General features: G+C 71.5%; 7 protein-coding genes across 7 annotated transcripts; 3 read left to right on the top strand and 4 right to left on the bottom strand.

Annotated features, from left to right (window-relative positions):
• Positions 1-400: 400 nt before the first annotated feature.
• On the top strand, positions 401-1291 carry AURANDRAFT_62748 (hypothetical protein; the record flags this gene model as incomplete). The annotated part of the gene is made up of 1 exon (XM_009036906.1): positions 401-1291. One exon carries the CDS (start codon positions 401-403, stop codon positions 1289-1291), a length of 891 nt encoding a protein of 296 aa, XP_009035154.1.
• Positions 1292-2228: 937 nt separating this feature from the next.
• Positions 2229-7028, bottom strand: AURANDRAFT_62747 (hypothetical protein; the record flags this gene model as incomplete). The annotated part of the gene is made up of 4 exons (XM_009036734.1): positions 2229-3290; positions 3378-5280; positions 5329-5908; positions 6554-7028. The coding sequence occupies 4 exons, from the start codon at positions 7026-7028 to the stop codon at positions 2229-2231; spliced, it is 4020 nt and encodes a 1339-aa protein (XP_009034982.1).
• A 1401-nt stretch (positions 7029-8429) lies between these two features.
• AURANDRAFT_62746 (hypothetical protein) lies at positions 8430-9200 on the top strand (the record flags this gene model as incomplete). Its single annotated transcript, XM_009036907.1, has 1 exon — positions 8430-9200. One exon carries the CDS (start codon positions 8430-8432, stop codon positions 9198-9200), a length of 771 nt encoding a protein of 256 aa, XP_009035155.1.
• Positions 9201-11084: 1884 nt separating this feature from the next.
• AURANDRAFT_62745 (hypothetical protein) lies at positions 11085-12164 on the bottom strand (the record flags this gene model as incomplete). The annotated part of the gene is made up of 1 exon (XM_009036733.1): positions 11085-12164. The coding sequence occupies one exon, from the start codon at positions 12162-12164 to the stop codon at positions 11085-11087; it is 1080 nt and encodes a 359-aa protein (XP_009034981.1).
• Positions 12165-12473: 309 nt separating this feature from the next.
• Positions 12474-17680, top strand: AURANDRAFT_71195 (hypothetical protein; the record flags this gene model as incomplete). Its single annotated transcript, XM_009036908.1, has 5 exons — positions 12474-12559; positions 12634-13746; positions 14226-14324; positions 16519-16648; positions 16685-17680. 5 exons carry the CDS (start codon positions 12474-12476, stop codon positions 17678-17680), a joined length of 2424 nt encoding a protein of 807 aa, XP_009035156.1.
• A 1920-nt stretch (positions 17681-19600) lies between these two features.
• Positions 19601-23068, bottom strand: SOC14 (hypothetical protein; the record flags this gene model as incomplete). The annotated part of the gene is made up of 2 exons (XM_009036732.1): positions 19601-21132; positions 21346-23068. The coding sequence occupies 2 exons, from the start codon at positions 23029-23031 to the stop codon at positions 19612-19614; spliced, it is 3207 nt and encodes a 1068-aa protein (XP_009034980.1).
• Positions 23069-23268: 200 nt separating this feature from the next.
• On the bottom strand, positions 23269-24771 carry AURANDRAFT_23083 (hypothetical protein; the record flags this gene model as incomplete). Its single annotated transcript, XM_009036731.1, has 2 exons — positions 23269-24204; positions 24313-24771. The coding sequence occupies 2 exons, from the start codon at positions 24769-24771 to the stop codon at positions 23269-23271; spliced, it is 1395 nt and encodes a 464-aa protein (XP_009034979.1).
• Positions 24772-25403: the final 632 nt, after the last annotated feature.

Here is a 25403-nt window from a genome sequence, read left to right as displayed (position 1 = left end):
GTCGGCGATGCCCAGCGTGCGCCAGGCGAACCAGGCCTGCGCGAGCGTCAGGCCGCCGTAGCAGCGCGCGAGCTCGTGGGCGACGTGCGAGTAGGGCTCGCCGGAGAGCCGCCCGAAGAGGGCGTGGGGCACGAGCACCATGCACGCGCCGACGGCCAGGGAGCAGGCCGCGTGCAGGCGGAGCACGTGGTCGAAGGAGAGCGCATCGAGCCCGTCCATCGCGCGCGGAGGAGGCGTTCTACCGAGTCGCAAACACTCTAAGCCATGCCGCAGAGCTGCAACTACTCAATGTTAACGAGTTATTGAAGGGGGCCACGATGGCGCCATAGTGCATGCAACGTGCTCTTATGACATCACGCGATCGTGGAAAGAGGCAGCCCCCTATCGAGTGCTCCGGACGATGTGCGGCCCGCCCCCCGCGGAGGCGGCGCCGCTGCTCGCGTCGACGCGGCCGACGGCGTCGCTGCGGTGCGCCGCCGTCGTCAGCGCCGCCCTCTGCCTGCTGGCCTACGCGGCGCGCGGCCCGGCGGGTGCGCTCGCGCCCGCGGCGCTGGCCGTCGAGGCCGACGGCCCGGCCACCGACGGTCCCCCCGGCGGCTGGGCGCGGGTCCTCGACCGCCACCTGCTCGACGGCGACCCGCGGGCCGTGTGCAACGACGGCACCCCGGCCCTCTACTACTACGCGCCCGCTTCGCGCGGCGGCGCCGCGTGGGTCGTCCACCTCCAGGGCGGCGGCGCCTGCGTGAGCGCGGACGAGTGCGCCGCCAACGAGGCGGCCTACGCCGCCAAGGGCCAGACCTGGCACTTCTCGTCGAAGGCCTCGAAGGAGCACCTCGGCGCGGCCCCGGGCACGATCCTGAGCGACGGCGAGAGCGCTCTGCTCGGCGACGCGCACGCCGTCTACGTCTGGTACTGCTCCTCCGACGCCTGGGTCGGCGACCGGGGCGCGTCGGACGCGACGGGCGGGCGCCACTTCCGCGGGTCGCGCATACTCGACGCCGTCTTCGACGACCTCGAGCGGAACCGCGGCCTCGGCGCCGCGGGCGCGGAGACTCTGGTCGTGTTCTCGGGGTCGTCCGCGGGCGGCCGCGGCGTCGTCCAGCACGCGGACCGGCTGGCGAAGCGGGTCCGGGAGACCTGCGGCGGGACGCTCCTCGCCGTCGTCGACTGTGTGGAAATCAACCACTGGTTTGGGGGCCCCCCACCAAACTTCAGAACTCTCTATCTCGGCCAATTCGAAGTCGATTCGGCTGATTTTTGGACGAATCGATTGCTCTCGTCGAGTTCTTGAAGCGCAGTCGAAGAGTCTGGTCTAAACCGTTCAATTACGCGCACATTGAAGTCGGGTTGAAGATTTGATTTCCACACAGGTCGTCGACAGCGCCGTCTACCTCGATCTACCGATGCCCGCGGACGCGCGCCGCGCCGTCGACGGGACGGCGCCGGGGTCGCCGACGCCCTGGGCCGAGACCTACGCGCGGAACCAGCTCGCTTTCGCCCATGGGCGCGTCGCCGAGCGCTGCGCGGCCGAATTCGCCGCCGCCGACGCGTGGCGGTGCTACGTGACCGAAAACGCGCTGCCCTACGTCGAGGCGCCCCTCGTCGTGTTCCAGGCCCTCGACGACGCGTTCCTCCTCCACCGCGTGTCGGACATCAACCCGGACGCCATGGCCGCCGACGACGCGGCCGCCTTCGCCGCGTGGCGCGGCTCCGAGGCGTCGTACCTCCGGAGCCGGCTCGACGCCGCGCAGCGCGCCGCGAGCGCTCGCGTCCACGCGCGCTACGAGGCGGCCTTCGCGAAGCTTCCGGCGACGGCGGCGGTCTACGCGCCGTCGTGCTGGATGCACGAGCAGCTGACCAAGGGCGCGGCCGTCGTCGGCGACGGCGGCGGCGCGCCGGAGCTCCTCGGCAACTACCGCAACCTCGAGACCGTCGGCGGCGAGTCCTTCGCGGCCTACGTCGACCGCTTCGCCGCCGCGGCGCTCGCCGGGGGGGCGCCCCCGGCGCCCGTCGTCGACGCCTGCGCCGGCTTCGCCTGCGGCGCGGGCTGCTTCGCGACGGCCCGCGGCGAGGTCGCCGACGTCGCCGACCCCTTCGCCTACGCGGCCGCGACCTTCGACGCCCCCCCCGCGCCCTAAAATCCGCACCGCGGAGGCGCCTCCGCGCGGGCGTCGCCGCCGGGATCACCGCCGGGACGTCGATCGAGTCGTCCTTACGTCGCGCGGCGCCTACGCGCGTTCGTCGTTTCCGCAGAAGTCGCCCTTGTTGAGGAGCACGGCGACGCCGCCCTCGCCGCCCTGGCCGAGGCGGCGGCGGGCGGGGTCCGCGTAGCCCGCGTCCGCGGGCCGGTTTGGGACGACGGGCGCGCCGCCCCACGCTTGCCCGTCGCCCCAGGGCAAGGAGGCCAGCACGCCGCCGACGGGCGCCAGCGCCGCGCGGCACGACTCCGCCGACGCGTCGTCGGCGCCGCAGGCCAGGCAGAAGGCCTTGGCGTCGCACTTGTTGAGCGCGTCCGGGTCGTCGACGTCGTTGCCGCCGTCCGCGCCCAGGGCCTTGGCGGCGGCGTAGGCGGCGTCGTCGTCGCCGTCCTTCACGGCGCCCACGGCGGCCGGCAGCGCGGGCGTCCAGGTGCCGTCGCAGAAGGCGTCGAAGTGGACCATCGCGTCCCACGCGCACGGCTCGAACCACCCGGCCTCGGCGAAGGATCCGTCCGCGCCGACGCAGCTCTGAGCGCAGGGCGACGTCGCCATGCTCAGGCACATCTCCGTGTCGCAGTCCGCCGGGTCGAACGCCCCGGACTTGAACGCGCTCCGCATGCGGAGGCACCACATCGTCGTGTCCGCCGCGGGGCAGTCGCGGTACGTCTCGGGCGTGGCGGGGAGCGCGGCGCAGGCCTCGAGGGCCTGGTCGACGCTCACGGGGTGGCGCGAAACCGCGTAGCCCGGCTCCGACACCGCGTCGGCCGCGCCGGCCGCCGCGAGCGTCGGGCGGAACCGCGACGACCGCGCGGCGCCCGCGACGACGACCCAGGCGCCGACGGCGCCGAACGCCGCCAGGAGCCGCCCCAGCGGCGGGAGCCGCGACGGCGGCGCGGGCGCCGCCGCCGCGATGCTGCCGTAGGACATGGTCATGCCCGACGGCGCGTATGTAACAGGGGCCTCGCGCGCGCGCGAGAAAAGGCTGCCCGCCGTGATGGCGCCGGGATGTTCTAAATCTTCAACTGAGGGAAACGTGAGGTACAACGCAGGGATGTTGGCGTTCGTCGCGGGTTGTCGCGGGCCGCCGGGGCACTGCCGGGGCTCCGGGAGACCGGCCACGACGAACGCCGGAACGGAAATTTAGCAGGTCAGCTGCCAGGGCCGCGCGGCGGGGTCGACGGGCGTGCCGTCGGTGTTGACGCCCGGGGGGAGCGGGACGGCCCGGGGCGCCTCCGCGCCGAGGGAGAAGCAGCTCCGGTTCGCGAGGGCGTCCTGGTCCTGGCTCGGGCGGTTGGGGGCGTAGAAGCGGCCCGAGGGGTAGGTGGGTCGCTCGAGGAACATGGAGAGGGAGCCGACGGGCGCCGTCGACGCCGTGACCTTCTCGACGGCCTCCTGCTCCGCGAGCGCCGCGGCCGCCGGGTCCGCGAGGATCTGCTTCACGGCCTCGAGGCTCCGGCAGAGCGTCGCCCCCGCGACCTCGGCGAGGCCCTCGAGCTTGCCCGCGTCCGTCGCGAGCACCTTCTTGAGCAGGACCTGCACGGCGTCGGCCGCGGCCTCCTTGACGGCGTCGGGCTCGCACGCGCCGGCGCCGAGCGCGGGCAGCGACGCCTCGAAGGGCGTGCCCAGGCGCTGCTTGAGGCGCACGGACCGGAGGATGGCGTAGCGGAGGAGCTGCCAGGCGCCGTACTTGCGCATGCCCCGGTAGAACGCGGAGAACTGGCCGTTGCCGACGGTCTCGACGAACGGCGGGCCGTCGAGCACGGAGCACTCCGTCGTCGTCGTCGACCGCACGCTGTAGAGGCGCGGCGTCGGGCTGCGGCCGGCGACCGTGAGCATGCAGATGTCGTCGCCGATGGTGTCGTAGACGGACTTGCGCGTGAACGAGAACACGGGGTTCGCCGACTTGTCGCCCCAGACGAGCGCGCGGCCCGTGGAGATGATGAACATCTCCGTGTTGAGGCTCTGGTTCGCGTGGACCATGACGTCGCCCGTCATGAAGAACTTGGTGCTCACGTGCGTGCTCAGCGCGAGCACGAAGCGGTCGTGCTGGTAGATGAACGCGTCCATCTGGCGCTCGAACGCGGGGCCGAGGCGGTAGCCGTGGACGTTGACGCGGCTCACGGGCACCTCCTCCTCCGTCTCGCCGTCGTCGTACTTGACGAGCATCTCCAGGTTGGAGTCGAGCTCGATCATCGTCGCGGTCCGCGGCTGGCCGCAGCGCTCGCCGCCGCGCGGCGCGCCGCGCTGGAAGTTGTCGCTCGGCGTGATCGAGAGCCGGCGGCCCGGCTGGAGCGCGTAGGCGCGCGTCACGGCGGCCGCGTAGAAGGGGATGTTCGCCACCTCGCGCTCCAGGTTGTGGTGCATGACGACGGCCTTGAGCGTCGGCGAGAGCCGCTCGAGCGTCGCCTTGTTGTGCGCGTCGCGGAACGACTTCTCCGCGAGGCCCATGTACTCCCGCAGCTGCTTGCGCAGGTGCACGGGGAGCTGGGACTCGTCGAACCAGTTGTTGAGCGTGTCCATGGTCAGGCTGTAGTCGTTGCCCACGGGGTCCATGTTGCCGACGACGTTGCAGAGGTCGCCGACGAGGAAGGCCATGACGATGCACCCCAGGAGGCCGACGACGAGGCAGAGCACCTCCTCGGCCACCGTCGTCGCGTCCGTGCCGCCCTGGAGCGTGCCGAGCGCCCAGACGAGCGCGTTGACGTACTGCGCCCAGATGCCCCGGTTCCAGTACTTGGCTAAAATCGTCTCGCCGCAGGTCATGGCCGGGTCGTCGCCGAGGTTGTCCTTGGCGTGGCAGCCGTCGAGCGTGAGGAAGCCGATCATGCGGACGGCGCAGGCCGCCCAGTGGAGCAGGAAGAAGAGGATCGCGATGTACTTGAGCACGGCCTGCTGGCCCGCGCGCATCGTGTTCCGCGCGGCGATGCGCGCCATGATGCGCGGCTGCTTGAAGACGCGGAAGAGCTTGAGGAGGCGCACGCACTTGAGCATCTTCAGGAAGCCCGCGTTGCCGCCGCCGATCGCGTTGTACGGCAGCACGCTCAGGAAGTCGAGCCAGAACCAGCTCCGGAAGTAGGCCCACCTAAAAAAGCGCGGCGGGCGTCCCCCCATGGACGCGCCCCCCCGAAACCCCGGGACGCGGGCGCCGCGCGCGATGCGGTCGCGCGACACGACCCACTCGCCCTCGTTGTGGTCGAAGAAGCCCGTGTTGAAGGCGAGGACGAGGTCGCAGATGAAGGCGATGTCGACGAAGATGTTCGAGACCCAGAGGCCGATGTACTTGTTGTAGCCCGAGGGGCTGCCGAGCGTGAACGTGTCCTTCGGGTGCGTCGGCGCGTTCGTGAACGAGAGCTGGAAGGGCGTCACCAGCATGACGTAGAAGATGAGCACCATGAGGTAGCAGTCCCAGGAGAAGCGCGCGTCGCTGTCCGGGTCGAGCACGGGGAACATCGCGCCCTTCTGCTCCGGGAACTGGCCCTTCTCGAGGGCGCCCTGCTTCGCCTTGCGCTTCCGGAAGCTCTCCTGCATGGCGTCGACCTCCTGGCTGCTCATGCGCACGGACCCGCGGAAGCTCTCCTGCAGGGCGCTGCTCAGGCGGCCCGTGAGCCGCGTCGGGCCCAGGGGGCCCGACCCCGTCTCCAGGGCCGGGGCATCGTCGTCCACGGACAGGAACGCGCCGGCGGCGCCGTTCGGGGACGCCGCCCTGTAGCCTGCGGCGCGGGGGCGGCTCGGGGCGGGGGCGGGGGCGGTCGGGCGACGGGACGCGGGGGGCGGACGGGCTTTCTCCGTCATCTCCGTCGTGCTTGAGGTCTGGGGTGGCTGCCCACCCTGCACGAGCCCTGATGAATGAGGCTCGGCACCACCCTGATGAATGACCTCTCGTTTTTTGGCAATCTTGACGAGGATGATACGCTCGGTGAAGTTTACAGCGCGGATCTCGCGGCTTCCAAGTAATCCACGGTCTTGAAGTTGATGACTCGCGGACGACCGGACGCGCACGGCCACTGATGCGATCCTGACGCTCGGTTCCCACAAAACCGCCGTTCGCGACGCCGCGCGGCGCGCGGCGGCCGCGCGGGCAGGGAGGCGCGCGCGCGCTCGGGCGGCGCGCGGGCTCCGCGCCGCGCCGCGTAGCCGCGCGGATAGGAGATCACATTTATTTTAGGGGTCGGCCGCCGCCGCGGGCGCTTTTCGCGCGCGCGCGCGGGAGGGGCGCGTCGTCCTGGGTTACTTGCCGAGGGGCGACGGGCCACCGGTCGTCAAACAGATGCAAACCGTGCGAAGCCGGGCTCGCTGGGCCCGGTCGGCGGCGCGGCGCGCGGGGGCGCGCGGCGCCGCCGAGGGCGTAAGCTAACGCCACTCCTCGCTGGCGATGCGGGGCAGGCCCGCGCCGCTGTAGGTGTGGGCGTTCGCGCCCGTCCACCAGCTCGAGAAGAGCTTCCCGACGTGGCCGCGGAAGGCCCCGATGGGGCGCCCGGCGAGCGCGTCGAAGGCCGTATCCGGAACGAGCTGCTTCGGGTTTTGGCGTTGAAGCCCCGGCGCGGCCGGGGCGCAGGGATTCCGTTTTGACGAGGGCGCCGCGGTCACCGGAGGCTCGAACATGCTCAACAGGGCCTTCGCGCCCTTCGAGGACGAGGGGGGCGCCGCCGCGGGGAGCGGCGCCGTGTCGCCGTCGCGCGCGCTCTCGAAGGCGCGGAGCATGTCCGGGCTCAGGCGCCCCGCGTCGCCCCCGGGCCCGGGCCACGTCTGGGCCGACGCGGGCACGCCGACGAAGTACCCCGGGTCGGGTTTCGAGGGGGAGGGGGGCGGGGACGCTGTTGATGCGGCCATCACGCGCGGATGTCGCCGATCTCAGGCCTGGGCTCTGAGAACGCCCGTGCTCAGCACAAGATACGTGGTAGCCGAAATACCCCGGCGAGATTTACGGTATCAAACAGTGAAGTGATCAACGTACATCTAGACACGCCCATAGGAAATTAATTAATAAAGATCAATCATCGAATTCCGGCCGGCGGAGCCAGAGTCATTAGTCCTCCATAGAGGCTGTGCGTCGACCGCGCGCGCGGGCGCGGTGTCGCGGAGGTCCGCGGGCTGAAATCACGGCCAAAATTGGTTAAATGGTCGTATCAAAGCAAGCTTGATGATACTCACGCGTTGATTGCACGTTTGCGAAGACTTTTTGCGCGCGGTCGCTGGTTCGGGTCAAGAAATCGCAAGATTTAACTTCAACAAAAGTGCTGAAGTTCAACAAAAATGTTGACTTTTAAATCCAGGCTATCAGAATCCGAGTTTTGATCACTTCACTGGTATCAAACGGGCCCCTGCACGACGGTCCGGCCCCGGGACGGGGGCCGGGGACGGCGGGCACGGGGGTTCCGGCACGGTAAATGCGCTCCGGGCACGCGGCCCGGCACGGGCCCGGCACGCGGCACGGCACTCGGCACGGGCCCCCGGGCACGGGCCGGGCACGGGCCACGCGGCCCGGCACGGGCCCGGCACTCGGCACGGGCCCCGGGCACGGGCCGGGCACGGGCCGGGGAGGCCCGGCACGGGCCCGGCACGGGGCCCCGGGCACGGCCTGGGCACGGGCCGGGGACGTGGCCGGGGACCGCGGCACGCACCGTCGCGCAGGGCCCCCTTATCAACCAGCTCGCGCCTCCGTCGTCTCCTGTGAACGCGCTTCGACTCTGCCGCGTCGACCCCGGGCATTCACCAGCGCAAGGGCGCGTCGACGAACGGCCAGCTCGCGCCTTGTCCCCCCCCCCCTTGTGACCGACCGCGCCGCGCGTTCGGATGGCGAAGTACGTCGGCGACCCACGACGACGCCGCTCCCCCGAGCTTCGGACCGCATGCGCATGACGAGAGGAATCGGGCACGAGTGTGAACGCGGATGTCTACGGGCCGTCGGAGGCCAACTTCGCGTCAACAAAATCGACATTTCTCGTCGTTGGAGTCGATGGCCGCGTCCTCTTGTCAGTTGCCGCCCCCTCGCGCTCTTTGAGAGTTCGCTCGTCGTCGCAGTGCGTCGAGAGAGATCGCGCCCGTCACTGAAGACCTCCGAGAGTCGCGCGCGACAACGCTAAGAAGCGATAACGTCGTTTTTCTCAGCGCGTCGACCCCCGCGCAGCCGCACGTCGCGTCGCGCCGATCCGCGCCCCGGACGTCGCCCCAAACGCCGTCCACAACCGCCACGGTCCCCGCCGCCGTCGCTTCGCCGCCAAAGGCGCCGACATGCCGCCGAAGACGCGCAAGCGCCGCGGCAAGGCGCTCGTCGCCGCCGTCGCCGAGGACGCGCCGGAGAACAAGGCCGAGCAGAACCAGACGGTGTCGCCCGAGTACCTCGAGACGGTCATCGGCGAGCTCGAGCACGAGTCCGAGCGGCGAGTGAAGAAGCTCAAGCGCGCGATGGGCGACATGCGCCAGGAGTTCCTCAACCACTTCCAGGTCGAGCTCCTGAAGATCCCCCGGAAGATCCGCGAGATGAAGGTGGACCACTTCTCGAGCGAGTTCGGCGGGTGCATGGAGGAGGCGCTGAAGAAGGCGGCGCAGTGGGAGGTCGAGAAGGTCGTGCCGACGTCCGCGTCGCGGTCGAAGTCGATCGCGGCGCCCGCGGCGCCGCGCGGCCCGGGCGCGACGCCCCGGGGCGGCGGCGGCGGCCCGCGCGTCGCGGCGACGCCGGCGAACGCGCGCGCGCCGCGCTGCGGCGAGACGATCATGTCCGTCAACGGGTCGCCGCTCGCGGCGGTGCCCATGTCGACGGCCAAGCTCGCGGCGACCATCAAGGTCAAGGGCTCCAAGTCCAAGCTCGCCGGCGAGACGGCCGCGCCGTCGCTCCTCGTCGAGCTGCCGTCGGCCGACGGCTGCGTCGCGCTCAACGACGACGCGACGCTCAAGTCGCTCCAGGCGGACCCGGAGATGAAGGCGGACGCGATCTCGCACCTCCAGAGCCTCCAGGACGAGATCAGCAAGGCCATGAAGAGCCTCCAGCAGGCCGCCTCCTGAGCGCGGCGCGGCGGGCGTCGGCGAGCCGCACCCGCGCGCGCGCGCGCGCGACGGCGCTCGCCGGACCGACGCCCCGGCGCTCCCGCGTAACGACCACCGAACGAACACCACGGATCGTGCGGCAGGGCGAACTCCAGGGCGAGGCCTCGGGCTCCCGCACCCGTGGGCGGCTGCGGAGGGGGTCGAGGCGTTGCCGAGGCTTGCGCACTCGCTATTTTGCGGCAAAAAAAAATCTCCCTTGAGATTCTGAGCGCCAAAAATGCCTAAGGAGCGCCGTTCCCCGCCGGTGGACGAGGTGTTCTCGCACCTCGAGCGCCAGCGCAACGTAGCATTGGCCCAGGCGGCGCAGGCGAGGAAGAATTCCCCGACTTTTTTGGGAGAAGAATGTCACAATAGGCGACGGCGCTCCGCGAGCGGCTCGAACAAGAAGAGGCGATTGTGCGGCGAGAACGCACCGAGCGTACGGCCGGCGCCCTGTTGGCCGACGCGCTCGCGGAGCAGGAGCAACAACAACGAGTCGCGCGCCGGCGTCGCGCCGCGGCGACGATTCCGCGCGACGCGATCGGCGCAGGTCCGCGCGCACGGGAGCTCGCCCCGGCGCTCGTCGCTCGCGGAGGTCCACGAGTCGCTCGTCCCCGCCGCGGAGCGGACGGCGACGGGCATCCTCGTCAAGGGCCTCGCGGACCGCGAGCAGGCGGAGCGCGTCCGTCCCGGCGTCCGACGACGGAAAGTGGCCCCCTCGCGACCCGAAGCACTGGTCGCTTTTCGGAAGCCTCGATCGCCGCTTGCGACCTCAAGGAAACCCTCGGTAGGTCTACGCCGCCGCGCTCCTCGCGGCCGAGTCGGAGCGCGAGCGCGAGCGGAACCGCAAGGCGGCCGTCGAGGCCATGGAGCTGGAGCGCGCGGAGCGCGTCGCGGCCAGCGTCGGTGCCTCCGGCCTGGCGGGCTACGTAGGCACCAATCCGACCCGTCGCAGGTCGCGGCCGCGGACGCCGCGGACGCCGCGGAGACGACGGCGCGGGCCGAGCGGCGCGCGGTCGTCGCCGCGGCCGCGGAGGCGGAGCGCGCGGAGCGCGTGTCGTCGCCGCGGCGCGCGCGGCCGCCGGTCGACGCGGGCGAGCTCGAGGCGACGGCGGACGGCGTCGCGTCGCGCCAGAGCCGGCGGCTCTCGGGCGTCGCGGCGGAGGCGGCGCGCGCGGAGAAGCTCCGGGACGTCGCCGCGCTCGAGGCGGCCATGGCCCGCGAGCGCGCGGCGAACCGGGAGAAGGCCTACGCGGCGGCCTCCGCCGCGCGCGCGGAGCGGCTCCTCGAGCTCAAGCACATGGACGACGACGCGCGCCGCGAGCGCGAGGCGAACGTGCGGCGCGCGCGGCGCGCGTCGTCCGCGGAGCAGGCCGCGCGCGTCGCCGAGCACGGCACGGCGCCGCGGCCGACGGCGGCGGCGACCCTGGGCGTCGAGCTCGAGGCCCGGGCGAACACGGTGCTCGTCCGGGGCCTCGCGGACCGCGAGCAGGAGTCGCGCGTCCTCGCGGCCCTCGAGGCCGCGCTCGCGCAGGAGGCCGAGCGGGCCGCGAACGCGCGCGCCGCGGACGCCGCGGCGGACGCGGAGCGGTCGCGCCGCGTCGACGAGGGCCCCGTCGACATCGGCGCGGTGATGACCAACGCCGCGCTCCGCGAGTCGCTGCCCGGCGCCGCGGCGAAGATGGAGAAGAAGGTCGAAGCGCGCGTCGCGCCGAAGGACGAGGCGACGCGCGACGCGCCCGCGGCCGACGCGGCCTGCGGCTGCGCCGTCGCGTAGCGGAGGGCGCCCCGCCCCTTCGCGACGACGACGACTCCCCCCGACAAGAAGAAGAAGCAGGCGCGCCGTATCACCCGCGCCGCGTGTTAATCCACGACGCTGCCCAGGGGCTTGCGCATGCGCACGTAGACCTCGTCGCTCCCGGGGTACTTCTTGAAGGGCGCGCCGTCGGCCGCGTAGCCGCGCGCCTCGTAGAAGGCGATGGCCTGCTCGCGGCGCGCGTCGCAGGCGATGGCCGCCGCGCCGCGGTCCGCGGCGGCGGCCTCGCAGGCGGCGAGCAGCGTGCCGCCGACGCCGCGGCGCCGGAAGTCCTCGAGCACGGCGAACTTGCGGAACGTCGCCTCGTCTCCTTCCAAAAACAGCGAGATGACGCCGACGGGCCGCTCGTTGTCCGCCGCCGGGAAGAACGCGCCGAAGTGGGTCCCGTCGCCGTCGGACGCCAGCACGCACATGTCGCGGCGGCCGGGCCAGAGCACCGCCTCGCGGACGTCGACGGTCCGCTCGGCCGCGATCTCGCGGACGCTGCAGGGCCCGAGCAGGAAGCCCGACCCGTCGGGCCGCCGGTCCGCGTCCAGGGGCTCGAGGACCTTGGCGACGGCGAGCAGCGCGTAGGCCGCCGCGGCGCCCGCGTCCACCGCCTGCCGCGCGGCGGCCGGCGCGAACGGCGCGGCGGCGACGAGCGCCGCCGCGACGGCGGCCTCGACCTTGTACTCCAACCCGAAGAACGCGACCTCGCGGTAGCAGCACGCCAGGACGACGGCGGCGAGCGCGGCGTCCGCGTCGCCCGCGTACGCGCTCGCGGCGGCGACGGCGAGCGCGAGCCGCGCCGCGGCCGCGACCCTGCCGCTCGCCGCGTCGACGGCGCCCGGGGCCGCGACGAGCGCCAGCGCGCTCAACGCCGCGGCCTCGCCGCGGCCGTCGAAGGGGCCGTCGACGGCGAGGCCGCTACCCTCCAGCCCGGCGCGCACCGTGCCCGCGGCGAGCGCCGTCGCCGACGCGAGCAGCGCGCCGCGGTACGCGAGCACGAGGCCGTCGGCGACGCGCGACGGGTCGGCCTTCTTCGCCCGGAGCGCGGTCGGCGGCCGCGGCTGCGCGGTCGAGGAGAAGGCGCCGCAGGACGCGCTCAGCCCGATGACGAGCGTGGCCGTGGTGATGGCGGCGCCCATTTGTTGCTGTCCTGTCGCAGAGCGGTTCTGTGGTGTTTGGCCGCAGCGGTCGTGATTTGCCGCTGTCGGAGAGCTTCTCTCCTGTTTCGCCGCAGCGGTCGTGCTTCGAATGTTGCTCGAAACGTTGTGTGCGCGTGCGCTATGAAGTGGGTGGGCAAAATTGATAAAACCAGGCTTATTCCACGTCCTTTCCCACAGGTCGTCGATATCGCGATGCAGACGGTGCCGCGCCCCTCGCTGACCTTGCCCCATCGGCCACGCACACGTGACTGCGACGTCGCACTGCTAGCTCGCTCTTGGCTTATCAACATGGTCCGCCTTCTCGCTCTCGCCGGCTCCGCCGCGGCCTTCATGGCCCCGCGCCCCATGGTCGCGCCCGTCACGTCGCCGGCGGCGTCCGGGAAAACTTAGCGTCGCGCGTCGGGAGTGTCATCTCCCGCAGCTTGAAAGACACACGAACCCTCCTTAGGTCGCTCGCGGCGTCGAAGCAGGAGCCCCACGGCGGCAAGCTCGTGAACCTCTTCACGGAGGACATCGAGTCCGAGGTGGCGTCGTGCTCCATGGAGCTCCAGCTCACGGACCGCCAGTCGTGCGACGTCGAGCTGCTCTGCAACGGCGGCTTCAGCCCGCTCGAGGGCTTCATGGACGAGGCGACCTACGGCTCCGTCGTCAACTCCATGGAGCTGCCTTCCGGCCTCATGTTCTCGCTGCCCGTCGTCTTCGACACGGACGACGAGGCCGTCGCCGTCGGCGCGAAGATCCTCCTGAAGCAGGGCAACTTGCCGGTCGCGACGATGGAGGTCACGTCCAAGTTCGCGCCGGACAAGCCCCTCGAGTGCAAGAACTGCTACGGCACGTCGAGCCTCGAGCACCCGGGCACGCAGATGGTCGCCATGGAGCGCGGCAAGTACTACCTCGGCGGCAAGCTCGTCGGCCTCAACAAGCCCGTGCGCGAGTTCCCGTGCGAGACGCCCGCGGAGGTGCGCGAGCGCTTGCCCGACGGCGTCGACATCGTCGCCTTCCAGTGCCGCAACCCCGTGCACCGCGCCCACTACGAGCTCTTCACGCGCGCGCTCGACGCGCCGAACGTTGAGGGCGACGGCGTCGTGCTCGTGCACCCGACGTGCGGCCCGACGCAGCCCGGCGACATCCCCGGCGACGTGCGCTACAAGACCTACGAGGTGCTCAAGGAGGAGACGGCGAACCCGCGCACCTTCTGGGCCTACCTCCCCTACTCCATGCACATGGCGGGCCCGCGCGAGGCGATCCACCACATGATGATCCGCAAGAACTTCGGGTGCACGCACTTCATCATCGGCCGCGACATGGCGGGCTGCAAGTCGTCCATCGACGAGGAGGACTTCTACGGCGCCTACGACGCCCAGGACTTTGCGCTCGAGAACGGGCCCAAGATGGGCATGCAGGCCGTGCCCTCGCTCAACCTCGTCTACTCGGAGGAGAAGGGCTACGTCACGGCCGAGGAGGCCAAGGAGGAGAACCTCACGGCCCTCAAGCTCTCCGGCACCAAGTTCCGCAAGATGCTCCGCGGCGGCGAGGACATCCCCGAGTGGTTCGCCTTCAAGTCCGTCGTCAAGGTCCTCCGCGAGGCCGCCTAGGCGCTGAAATTGCCCGCTTCGTCCCCACGCGCACGCCCCCGTGCCCGTATCCCCCCGGCAACGCCCCGGCGCCCACGCTTCGCGCGCGCCGCGGCGTAACGTCGCTTCGTGCGAAAAATCTTCCTTACCCGGGGCAGAGGAGCAGCGCCGCGGACGTCAGGGAGATGGCCGCGAAGAGGTAGCCGCCGAGGTCGGGCCGCGCCCGCGGCGCCGCGGTCGGCGCCGCGGTCGGCGCCGCGGTCGGCGCCGCGGTCGACGCCGCGCGGGCCTCCGGCGCGGCCTTGCGAGGCCCGAAGGTCCGGGGCCGTCGCTTCGCCGGCCCCGCGGCGGGGCCTCCCGCGGCGTCCTCGATGTCGACGGCGTTGAACGACTTCTTCGCCGCGGCGGAGTCGAGCGCCAGTTGCCCGCAGGCCGCGGCGATGTCCGCGCCGTACTCCTTGCGCAGGCGCACGCGGACGCCCGCGTCGATGATCCGCTTCCCGAACGCGCGCGCGGTGGCCTCGTCCGGCGGCGCGAAGCCGTGGATCTCCGCCGTGACGTTCCGGTTGTAGGGGATGATGTTCAGGTAGACGTTGCGGTGCGCGAAGAGCGCCGCGAGCGCGTCGGCCTCCGCGGGCGCGTCGTTGACGCCCTTGATGAGCACGTACTCGACCATCATGCCCGACGACGACGACGAGTGGCGCTTCGCCGTCTTCGCGAGGTGGTCGTCGAGGGCGCCGACGAGCTCGTCGAGGGGCCAGTGGCGCGCCGCGGGCACGAGGCGCTCCCGGAGCGCCTGCGTCGGCGCGTGCAGGCTCAGCGCGACCCTCACGTCCGGCAGCTCGCGCGTGAGCTTGCGGAGCGCGGGCGCGACGCCGACCGTCGACACGGTGACGCCCTTCTTGCGCAGCCCCCAGTGGAAGGGGTCGCACATGGCCTCGACGGCGGCCCGCACGACCGCGTAGTTGTTCAGCGGCTCGCCCATGCCCATAAAGACGACGTTCCGCGGCGCGGCCCGGCCCCGGCGGCACTCGTTCAACGTGACGTGCGCGAGCTGCTCTAGAATCTCCGACGCGTCGAGGTCGCCGATGATGCCCATCGTGCCCGTCGCGCAGAACTGGCAGCCCATCGCGCAGCCGACCTGGCTCGACACGCAGACCGTCGTCCGGCTCCCGTGGCGCATGGCCACGGCCTCGACGCGGTGGCCGTCGCGCAGCCGCAGCACGAGCTTCGTCGTGTCGCCGTCCTTGGACTCCTCGAAGGCGTCGGCCGTCGACGCGAAGAGGAGGAAATTCTGCGACGCGAGCTCGACCGCGGCCCGGGGCAGCTTCTGGCGCGCGTCGGCGCAGAGCGCGAGCGCCTTGGCCCAGACGAGCCGCTCGAGCGCCTCGCCCCGCGTCGACGCGTCGGGCACGTCGACCTCGCGCAGGGCGCGCACGACGACGCGCCAGAGCCGCGACGCGTGGACGGCCTGGAAGCCGCGGCCGACGACGAACTTCTCCAGCGCCGTCGCGTTGAAGAAGCTCGGCTTGCCCGTGGGCTTCGCGCGGCGCGGCGCCATCGCTGCTGCTGCGCGCGAGGCGCGACCGGGAGATGGCGACGCGGCCGACCGCTGCGCGCCGGCGCGAGGCGCGACCAGGAGATGGCGATGCGGCCGAAGAGTCAAGGGACTCGGTGAGGACTTCGGTGTTGCCGTCGGATGCCGTCCCCACCGCCCGCGCGCCGTCGACGCGGTCTCGTCGGCACGCGGCCGCACGACAGACGCGTCTGAAGCGCAACGCCGCGCAGCCGACTCCGGCGCTCGCCGCCCCAAGGCGGGGCCACCAACGGAAGAAACCCCCGCGGCGCGGGCGAACGGCCGCCGCCGCCGTCCCGCCGCCGCCGCCGTCCCGCCGCCGCCGTCCCGCCGCCGTCGATCGAAAGTAGTCAAATGTGTTAGGCGAGTGTTCGACGGCACACTCAGGCCCCAAGGGCAGGGACCTTCTCGCGGGATCGCTCGTCCGCGGCGGCTTCGGGGCGTCGGCGCCGCCGGGCGTCCGGCCGCGTCTCGCGGCCGGGGAGCGCGGCATCCGTCGTCACGAAACCGTCCGCGTCGGGGGCGCGGGGGGGCGGGGGGGCGGGGGAGCGGGGGCGGACGCGAGGGGGACGTTTAGGAGGACGCCCGGAGGTTCTCGCGCGCCTGCCGCGCTTTGATGACCTCCTCGCCCTTGAGGCGGCCCTGCTCGCGGGAGTAGGCGTGCATGGTCGCCTTGCCCTCGGCGTGGGCGCGGGGCACGGCGGCCGCGAGCTTGCGCTCCGGCTTCTGGCCCGCGATGAATTTTTTGTAGAGGGAGGGGTCCGCGGCCAGCTTCTTCGCGCCCTCGGCCGTCTGGCCCATTTTGTTCATCGCGTCGTTGAGGAGCTCCTGGGCGATGGCCTGGCCCTCCTCCGTCGAGTGGGAGTTCACGACGGGCTTGGCGCCGCTGGCCGCGGCCACGAGGGCGAGGAATGCGACGGCGACCTTCATCGTGCGGGGCTGCCTCGTACTCGATTAGCCGCCGGATACGGGAAAATGGTCGGATACGGGTCGTCTGTGTTGCACTCTCAAATTAAGCTCCCACGAGGTGGCCGAAGCCATGCCGGCCAGCCACGGGCAGGCGCCCAAGTTCAAGGACACGGTCTACTACTCCGAGTACATGCACGCGTCGCGGCGTCGAGGGACAAACCCGTTTTTTTTCGCGCCGGGACGCGCGAGACGAACGCCGACCCCCGTCGCCTAGGCACAAGACCGCGGGCGTGCGGGACAAGCTCTTCGCGCGGCTCGGCTTCTTCCGGAGCCGGTCCAAGGGCCACACGACCCACGACAGCATGTGCCACAGCGCCTGCGAGTTCACGCGCGCCGACGACGAGGTGAGCGGGACGGCGAAGGCCACCGTTTTCACCCAGGGGTTCAGCCACGAGACCTTCATCACGGTCGAGAAGATCCGCCACGACGCGGAGCTGCAACGCCAGGGCCTGGCCACGGCCAAGTGCGTCATGGACCCCGCGCGGCTCGTCATGCACGAGCGCAAGTCCGCGCACCGGTCGGAGTCGCTCGTCCGCGGGCTCTCGCGCGGCGGCGGCGCGAGCCCCCGGAAGAGCACGCGCGAGCTCCTGTCCGAGCAGCGGCGCGAGCGCGCCGCCGTCGCGCGGAGCGAGGAGACGTCCGTGCGGCTCCAGCTCGTCTTCGACGGCATCGCGGCGAGCGGGACGCACGTCTGGCACCTGGGGGAGGCGCTCCAGCTCGAGGAGGACGACGTCCACCTCGTCAGCGACGGCTTCCACCTGCGGGACGTCGTCGACGCCGCGAAGAAGGGCGACCTCCGCACGCGCCGCGGCTGGATCGCGCGCGTGCTCCGCGCGAGGACCGCCGCGCAGCACGCGATCCGCAACGCGGTCGGCACCGACCACGAGATCCACGGCGTGGACCTGCAGAACTGCATCATGATGAGCGACGTCATGGCGTCCTTCGGCATCAAGGGCATCGGCGCGACGCTCCACGAGGTCGAGGTGCTCTGGGAGGGCATGCTCCACGATTTGGGGCTGCCGAAGCACCACCCGATCCTCACGTTCACGAACTTCTACCGCTGGCAGGTCAAGCGCAGCCGCCAGCTCCTCGACCCCCAGTCGAAGCTCCTGCTCGTCCACGTGCTCGAGCGCGACGCCTTCGTCGACGAGTTCCGCTACTGGGACCCCATGATGGACCGGCTCGTGGAGCTCCTCGACACGGCCGCGGAGCGGCGCTACTTCAAGCAGCAGCGCGGCGGCGTCGCCGCGGCGCCCGCGGCCGCGCTCGCGGGCTGCGGCTGCGGCGGCGGGCTCCGCCTCGAGTCGAGCCACCACCCGCGGTCCGACTTCGTCGTCGCCTGGGAGAAGAAGGACCAGGGCTTCTCCTGCGTCTAGACGCGAGGGCGGGCGGAGCGACCGCGAGCTGCCTCGGGCGTTAAAATCGCGGCTAGAGCGCGCCGAAGGCCGGGAGGAACTTGGCCTTGAGCTCCGCGACGACGTCGTCGGCGAGCGTCGCGCCGAGGCGCGCCGGGTCGACGGCGGCCTTGGGCCCGAGCGCGTGCTGCTTGATGCGCGCGGCGCCCGCGCCGGCCTTCTTCTCGTCCGTGAAGAGGCACTGGCAGGGAATGGCGTCCGCGTCGTCGCCGCCGAGGTCGTGCGTCACGTCCGCGAACTTGAGCTTGCCCTTGTACTTGGTCTCGTCGCCGCCGAGGCGCGCCTCCCATCGCACCTCGAGCTCGAGGTCGAAGATGTGGCGCGTGCGGCCGCGGATGACGCCCACGGACGCGTCGCCCTCGACCTTGGCGACGGCCGTCACCCGGAGCACGCCCGTGCCGAAGTCGCCTGTCGGGAGGGACGAGTTCGAGAGTTTCGATCGGACGGCCGGTTTCGCGGGACGCGGGAGATCGCGGCTCAGGCCCGGCAGCGACGCCTCGAGCCAGGTCCGCGCCCAGCCGAGCACATCCTTCTCCTCCCAGGTGCCCGCCGTGTTCCACACGCTGCCCTGCGACGCGCGCCGCTCGGGCTCGGCCGCGGCGACGGGCCGCGGCGCCGCCGCGGGCTCGACCTTGCTCGGCCCCGCCGCCGAGGGGGGCAGCTTCGTCTCGCGGTGCTTGTACCAGGTGATGGGCGCGTCGTCGTCGTCGTCGTCGCTCGACTCGGCGACGGCGGCCTTCCTCGGCGGCCGCGCGGGCTTGGGCTTCGACGGCGCGTCGTCGCGCTTCGCGTCGCCCTTGGCCGCCGGTGGCTTCTTGCACGTGCGCTTGTGGAACTGCCAGTCGCTGCGCTGGCACCGCACCGAGCAGTAGCCCACCTTCTTGCACACGGAGCACTTGCTCAGCTTCTCCGCGGCGCGCCCGCAGTTCGCGCAGACGAGGTCCTTGGGCGCCTCGGCTTTTTTTTCCGCCGTTTTCGTGACCTTGGTCTCCTTCTCGCGCTCCTCGTCCGAGTCCTCGATGGAGTCGAACTTGCTATAGTCGACGGGCATGTTTTTTGGTTTGCACGCTGGTCCGTCCCCTCGCCGCTGCGCAAGCCGTCGCTGACTCAATCTTTGCGGCAATTCCAACCTCGCGCGTCCTTGGCCGCCGCTGGTCCGCGCCGCCGCCGCCGTCGCGCGCGCCGACGACCGCGACCGCATCCGCGCCGTCGTACGCCGCGCGCGCATTCCGTCGAGCGCGTCGCGTCCGCGGCGCCGCACGCCGCGAGCGCGCGCCGTCGCGCGGACGGCGCCATGGGCGACCTCGCGAGCGCGTTGGCCCACCGGGTGCTCACGCCCCTGCAGTTCCTCGAGCTGACGAGCCTCGCCGTCGGCGGCCTCGCGGCCCTGGCCCTCGTCGTCATCCTCTGCAAGCGCTGCTACCGGAGATGCAGGCGCGGCGGGGGCACCTACAACTACGAGCGCGTGTGCCACAGTGCGAAATTCCCAACATCAAAGGCTCCTCTCTCGGCCGTTTTCCACTCGTTTCGGCTGATTTTTGGACGAGCGATCATCTCTTGGAACGGCCTCGAAGCGTGGATGATTTTTCCGGAACGCGCGCGCGCGGAACACTCACGTTGAAGCGATGTTGAATCACTCTTTTCCTGCCCAGGTGTGCCACGAGCTCGACCGCGAGGAGCTCGACTTCAAGCGCGCGCTCGAGAGCCAGTGCGACCTCGAGGCCGGCGGCGACGCCCAGTTCGACGACGCCGAGCTCGAGCAGATCGAGATGATCGAGCAGTACCGGAGCCGCCTCGTCGCCGGCTCCGCCGACGACGGCGCCGAGGACGCGAAGAAGGACGGGCCCAAGGCCGACTAAGCTCGGGGGTCCACGCTTCCGTCCGTCGAAAGATTAGGCGAGCGGCCGGTCGTCGAGCGGCCGGTCGTCGGGGGGCTCGTCCGTGGGGACGCGCGTGCGGCCGCCGCTCGACTCCGCGCAGCGCCGGCGGAACAGGTCCTCGATGTCCTCGAGCGTGAGGCCGTTCGTCTCCGGGAGGCTCCGGTGGATCCACAAAGCCCCGGCGTAGCCGACGAAGGCGAGGCCCGCGAAGGTCGCGGCGTTGCCGAAGGCGCGGCAGGCCGAGAGGAACGTCGCGGACACGACGTAGTTCGCCGCCCAGTTGACGAAGCACGCCGCGGAGTTGCCGACGCCGCGGACGCGCGTCGGGTAGATCTCGCTGTTCACGACCCAGGGCCCGCTGCTCAGGCCCAGCCCAAAGGCCAGGAGGTAGCAGAAGACGCCGCCGAGGGCCGCGAAGTGGTTCGCCGGCGCCGAGATGCCCCGCGCGAAGGCCGCGGCGACGACGAGCAGGCACGTCGCGGACGCGAGGGTCGACGGCACGAGCAGCCGCCGCCGGCCGAGCCGCTCCCAGAGCGGCAGGGAGCACAGAATGCCGAGGCCCTGGGCGACGGCGAGGGCCGCGGCGAGCTGGACGGATTGGGTTTCTTCGAAGCCGCACATGATCATGATGGACGCGCCGTAGTACATGATCGTGTTGACGCCCGAGAACTGCTGCAGCGCCATGAGCCCCAGGCCGACGCCGAAGATGCGCCGGAGGTGCGGCGACGCGCGGATCTCTTCGAGCGTCGACCGCACGTCGCCGATGTCCTCGGGCGCCATGGCGTTGACGCTGCCCAGGTCCGCGTCGACGCGCGCGTCGCTCGCGGACGCGCCCCGGAGCCGCCGCAGCACGGCCCGCGCGCCGGCGACGTCGCCGCGCTGCGCGAGCCAGCGCGGGCTCTCCGGCAGGAAGCAGAACCCCGCGAGCTGCAGCAGCGCGGGCGCGGCGGCGGCGCCCATGGACGCGCGCCACCGCGCGGACACGCCGAGCGCCGCGGCGGCCCAGACGTTGACGCCGCACGCCGCGGCCTGCCCCAGCACGATGAACAGGTTGTAGAAGCTCACGAGGCGGCCGCGGATCTCCGGCGGCGCGGCCTCGGCGACGTAGACGGGGATCGCCATGGACGACAGGCCCACGCCGAGGCCCAGCAGCACGCGGCCCAGCACGAGGACGCCGAAGCCCGGCGCGGCCGCGATCGTCGCCGAGCCCCCGGCGTAGAAGCACGCCGCGACCATGATGACGGGCTTGCGCCCGCGTTTCTGCATCGGCGGGCCGGAAACGAGGGACCCCAGCGCCGCGAAGAGCACGGTGATGCTCACGACGACCTCGACCTGGCCGTCGCTGAGGTTGAGGTCCTCCTTGATGAACACCTCGGCGCCGGAGACGACGCCCGTGTCGTAGCCGAAGAGGAACCCGCCGAGCACGGCGAAGACCGTCAGCGCGACCAGCGGGCCGCTCATCGCCGGCGCCGCATCCTTGGCGTCGACGTCCATCGTGCACGAGCGGCCGAGCAAACGCTTGGCTCGGGCAAACTTTGTGGCAGGGCTTGGCGAGCGCACATCGTCGTCGCGGCGGAGCAGGACAAGGCCGCCGGGGCTTCGTAAGGAGCGAGTGGCTTACTAGTCCTCGCGACGCGCGACTCTCTGGACCGGCAGCCACGTGTATTAGGGCGCTGCGAGCGCGTCGCGCTTGCGCTTCTAGCGGCGCTTGTGGGGCTTCTGGTGGGCCGAGATCCACTTGAGGACCTCGTCGGCGCCGCTGTACTCGCAGTCCTCGACCGTGACGTCGTCCGAGTCGCAGAGCGCCGCGTCGTAGTAGAAGCAGACCATCTTCTCGTGCTCCGCGTCGAAGCTCACGAGAAAGACCGTCCACATGTCGCCCGTGTCGTCCGCGAACTCGACGCCCTTGAGCCGCGAGTTCATGCGCGCGACCTTGCGCTCGTCGTACTCGACGCTCTCGTCGCTCGACGACTCGTCGCTCGACGACGACTCGTCGCTCGACGACGACTCGTCGCTCGACGACTCGTGCTTGCTGCGGCCGCCGCCTCGAGGGACGCCGGCGTCGGAGCGCTGCTTGCGCTGCTTGCATTTGCGGAGTTGGGGGCACACCGCGCCGTCGAAATACTTGCTGCCATTGTGGGACCAGGGATCGCGCATGCCGTCGTAGAGGAGCTGCCGGAGAGCGTCCTTCTTCATGCCGTCGATGTCGATCTTCAACGTCTTGCACTCGCGCTTCAATTTGTCGACGGTCATGTCGCGGATCTTGCGCTTGAGCTTGAAGGTAGGCTGGAGCAGGCCGAGGTCCTCGGCGACGTAGTAGCAGATGGTAGGAGTGATGATGCCGTCGCATTCGATGTTGACGCGGAAGTCGTTCTTGCGCGTTCCCACCTTGCCCGTGTAGAGGCCGTCCTTCTGGGGCGCGCCGTCGGCGATGATGAAGGGGTGCCGTCCGTGTATTTTGTATGTGCAGCCGTCCTTGTCGTAGGTCCGCGTGCCGCCGGATTTCACGTGCTCGATGAGGACGTTGGCGGCCTGGTGGCCCCGCCGCGGTATCTCGCGGCCGTACTCCTGCGCCTCCGTCTGGTCGAGGCCGGCGAAGCCGCCAAGGCCGTCCGCCGCGTCCTTCTTCTTCTGCGACCACCCCTCCCGCGAGGCACCGAACAATTGGGCCTCCCAGTTCTTCCGCTTCTCGCCGGAGCAGCGGTCCAGGGCGTCCTTGGTCGCGCGCTTGTGCGCCTCGCGGACCTCGTCGTTCGGCACGGGCACGTCGAGGAGCGCGCCATCTTTGGCGTTCAGGCAACGCTCGACGCGCTCCTTGTCGCCGCCGGTCAGGTGGCGAGCGACGTGGACGAGCGCCTGTCGCACGTCCGCGGTCATGATCGCGATGCCGATCGGCATCTGGACCGCGAAGGACATCCGCTCGGGCCCGAGCGCGAGCACCATGGCGGTGTAGCCGCCGGCCTCGCAGCAGGACTCGTAGGGCGCGTCCGCGACGCAGACGGCGTAGTCGCCGTAGACGTCGAGCCCCTTACCGAGGAAGGCGTACCGCGCCGTGCGGAGGGCGAAAGAGCTCATGTATTTCATGTGGAGCTGGTAGAGGTAGTGGAGGCGTTTCTGCCATACAAGGACGTGCTGGGGGACGCCGTCCTTGCCGACGGCCCAGAGCAGTCCGATCACCGAGCTGCCGTTGCGGCTGTCCCAGTCCCAGTCCTCGGGGTTGCCATTGTAGTAGTCCTGGTTCGTGCATGACGCCTGCACGGCGCTCCGAACGTCCTTGACGACGGCCTGGCTCATCAGCGCGCGTTTCTGCTGTTGGGTCGCGAGCCACACTGTCGGGTTCCACGGCGGACGGTTTCGCCAGTCGAGCTGCGACGTGCCGAACTTCACGAGCAAGTCTTGCTTGATGTGGTCGTGGGTAGCGGTGATGACCATGACGGCCCCGTATCTCGGCGGGCGCCGGGCAGAGGAGCAGAGCGCGGGCGCGGGGTTGGCTCGTCCCAAATCGATCGATCCCAATTTCGAAAAAGGTGCTTGAAGCTGTGTTGAATCGATGGAGCTCGAGAGCGTGGCAGCTTGACGACTCTACTAGACGACGTAGTCGAGCGCGGCGGCTACTAGGCCGACGAGATGTTTGCGGCGGCTACTAGGCCGAAGAGATGTGTTAACGCCCTAGAGCGCCGAGCCGCTGTTGAGGAGCGGGTAGAGGACGACGCAGTTCTTCGCCTTGGCGACCTTCTCCCAGCGGCCGAGGCGCGGCTCCTTGGCGACGGCGGCCGCGAGGAACGCGGCGTCGCGCGGCGCGGCGAGGCCGTTGACGAAGCCGAGCTGGGGCAGCGCCGCGAAGGGCTCGAGGACCTGCTTCGCCGCGTCCTTGTCGTCGACGGTCCAGAGGCGCACGGCGCCGTCGCAGGAGCCCGAGGCGACGACGTCGGCGTGGCGCGGCGCCGCGACGCTCTGGAGCCAGCGGGGCACGTGCGCGGAGACGTCGCCGGCCGCCGCGGCGCCGAGCGCCTGCGCCGCGGCGCCCGCGCCGTGCGCGCGCTTGACGGAGACGACGGGCTTCTTGCGGCGCGCGCTCCAGAGCGACAGCGCGCCGTCGTCGCCGCCCGTGAGGAACCGGTCCCGGTCGAGCACGCGGCACGCGTCGACGGACGAGCCGAGGCCGCCGGCCGTCGGGCTCCGGTAGACGAGGTGCGACTCGTCGCGGATCTTCCAGCAGCGCGCCGTGCGGTCCCGGCCGCCGCTCAGCGGCTTCTCCTCGTAGGCGCAGTCCAGCGCCGCGACGGGCGCCTCGTGGCCGAAGAGCGTCTCGACGTACGCGCCGGCCTTGGCGCCCCAGTGCTTCACGCTGCCGTCGTCGCCGCCGGAGAAGAGCTGCGACGACGCGTCGCCGCCGCCGAGGCCGTCGTCGTCGCCGCCGCCGAGGCGCGCGTGCGCGTCGTCGCGGAACGCGAGGCACGTCACGCGGCCCTTGTGGCCCCGGAGGCTGTGCGCGAGCCGCGCGCTCCGCGCGTCCCAGACGTGGACGAGGCCGTCGGAGCCCGCCGTCGCCGCGTACCGGCCGTCGGCGCTGCAGGCGACGGCGAGGACCTCGGCCTCGCGCGCCTGGCGCGGCGCGAGGTTCCCCGGGGGGGCGCCGCCGTCGCCGTCGTCGAACGCGCCGTCGGTCCGCCGCGCGCCGCCGCGCTTCGCCTGGGCCCGCGCGTGCTCGACGTCCTCCGACGCGCGCTGGGGCCAGCGCGGGAGCAGCGTGCGGACGCGCGCGCCCGTGGCCGCGTCGTGGAGCAGCAGCGCGTTGTCCTTGGACCCGGACCAGACCTGGCCGGAGGACTCGCAGATCGCGACGCACGTCACGGGGCCCCGGTGCCCGGCGAGCACGGTCTTCCGGCTCGCGGCGACGTCGCCGTCGAAGCCCAGGGCCTCGAGGCGCGCGCCGAGGCGCTCGAAGGCCGACGCGGCCTCGGCCTCGCGCGCGGCCCGGAGCCGCGCGCCGACGCGGCCGTCCTCGGAGTCGTCGTCGCCGCCGTCGTCGCCGTCGTCGTCGTCGTCGTCGTCGTCGTCGTCGTCCTCGTCGAGGACGTCGCGCTTCTCGTCGTAGCGGTAGCCCTGCTTCTTCTTCGCGGCGCGCTCGTCGGCGCGCGCCTCCTCCAAATACTTTTGCGCGTACCTCATGCGCGCCTGCTCGACGGTCTCCTCCTCGCCGCCGTCGCCGCCGCGGTCGCGCTCGCCCTCGGCCTCGGAGTCGCTCGACGAGATCTCCTCGTCCTCCTCGCCGCCGAAGAACGTCGCGCGGGCCTCCTGCTCCAGCGCCTCGCGCCCGCCGACCTTGGCCTTCTTGCCCGCGCCGCCGCCATTGCGCGCCGGCGGCCGCCGCTGCTTCTTCGCCATGCCGGTGCAAGCGGGAGCGACGAGTGAGCTGCGGCGGCGACTAGTGAGCTGCTCCCAGCGCTGCGCGGGGCAACGGGTGCGCTAGTGAGCTGCAGCGGCAAGCAGAGGGCCACTCATCGCTGGCCGACCAAATCACCTCACTTTCAAGATGAAGCAAAGTTACCGTCGACTACGTTCGACTAAGCGGGCCTTCGACGACTTAATCGACGACACGCTCGGTTGCCGCTAAACGCCGCTTTCTATGGGCCCGAGCTCCGCGGCGACGGGCTCGTAGGCGACGTCGGCGCGCGCGAGGAGGTGGCTCGAGACCGCGGACTCCGGACGTGGAGAGGTGGCTCAGGAGCACGGCGAGGATGTAGGTCACGCCCGTGCGGAGCGCGCAGTACCAGCGCATGGACGCCGCGCCCGCCGCGTCC

This window comes from Aureococcus anophagefferens (assembly GCF_000186865.1).
Source record: "Aureococcus anophagefferens unplaced genomic scaffold AURANscaffold_5, whole genome shotgun sequence".
NCBI lineage: Eukaryota > Pelagophyceae > Pelagomonadales > Pelagomonadaceae > Aureococcus > Aureococcus anophagefferens.
This window is presented reverse-complemented; position numbering and strand designations above follow the sequence as displayed.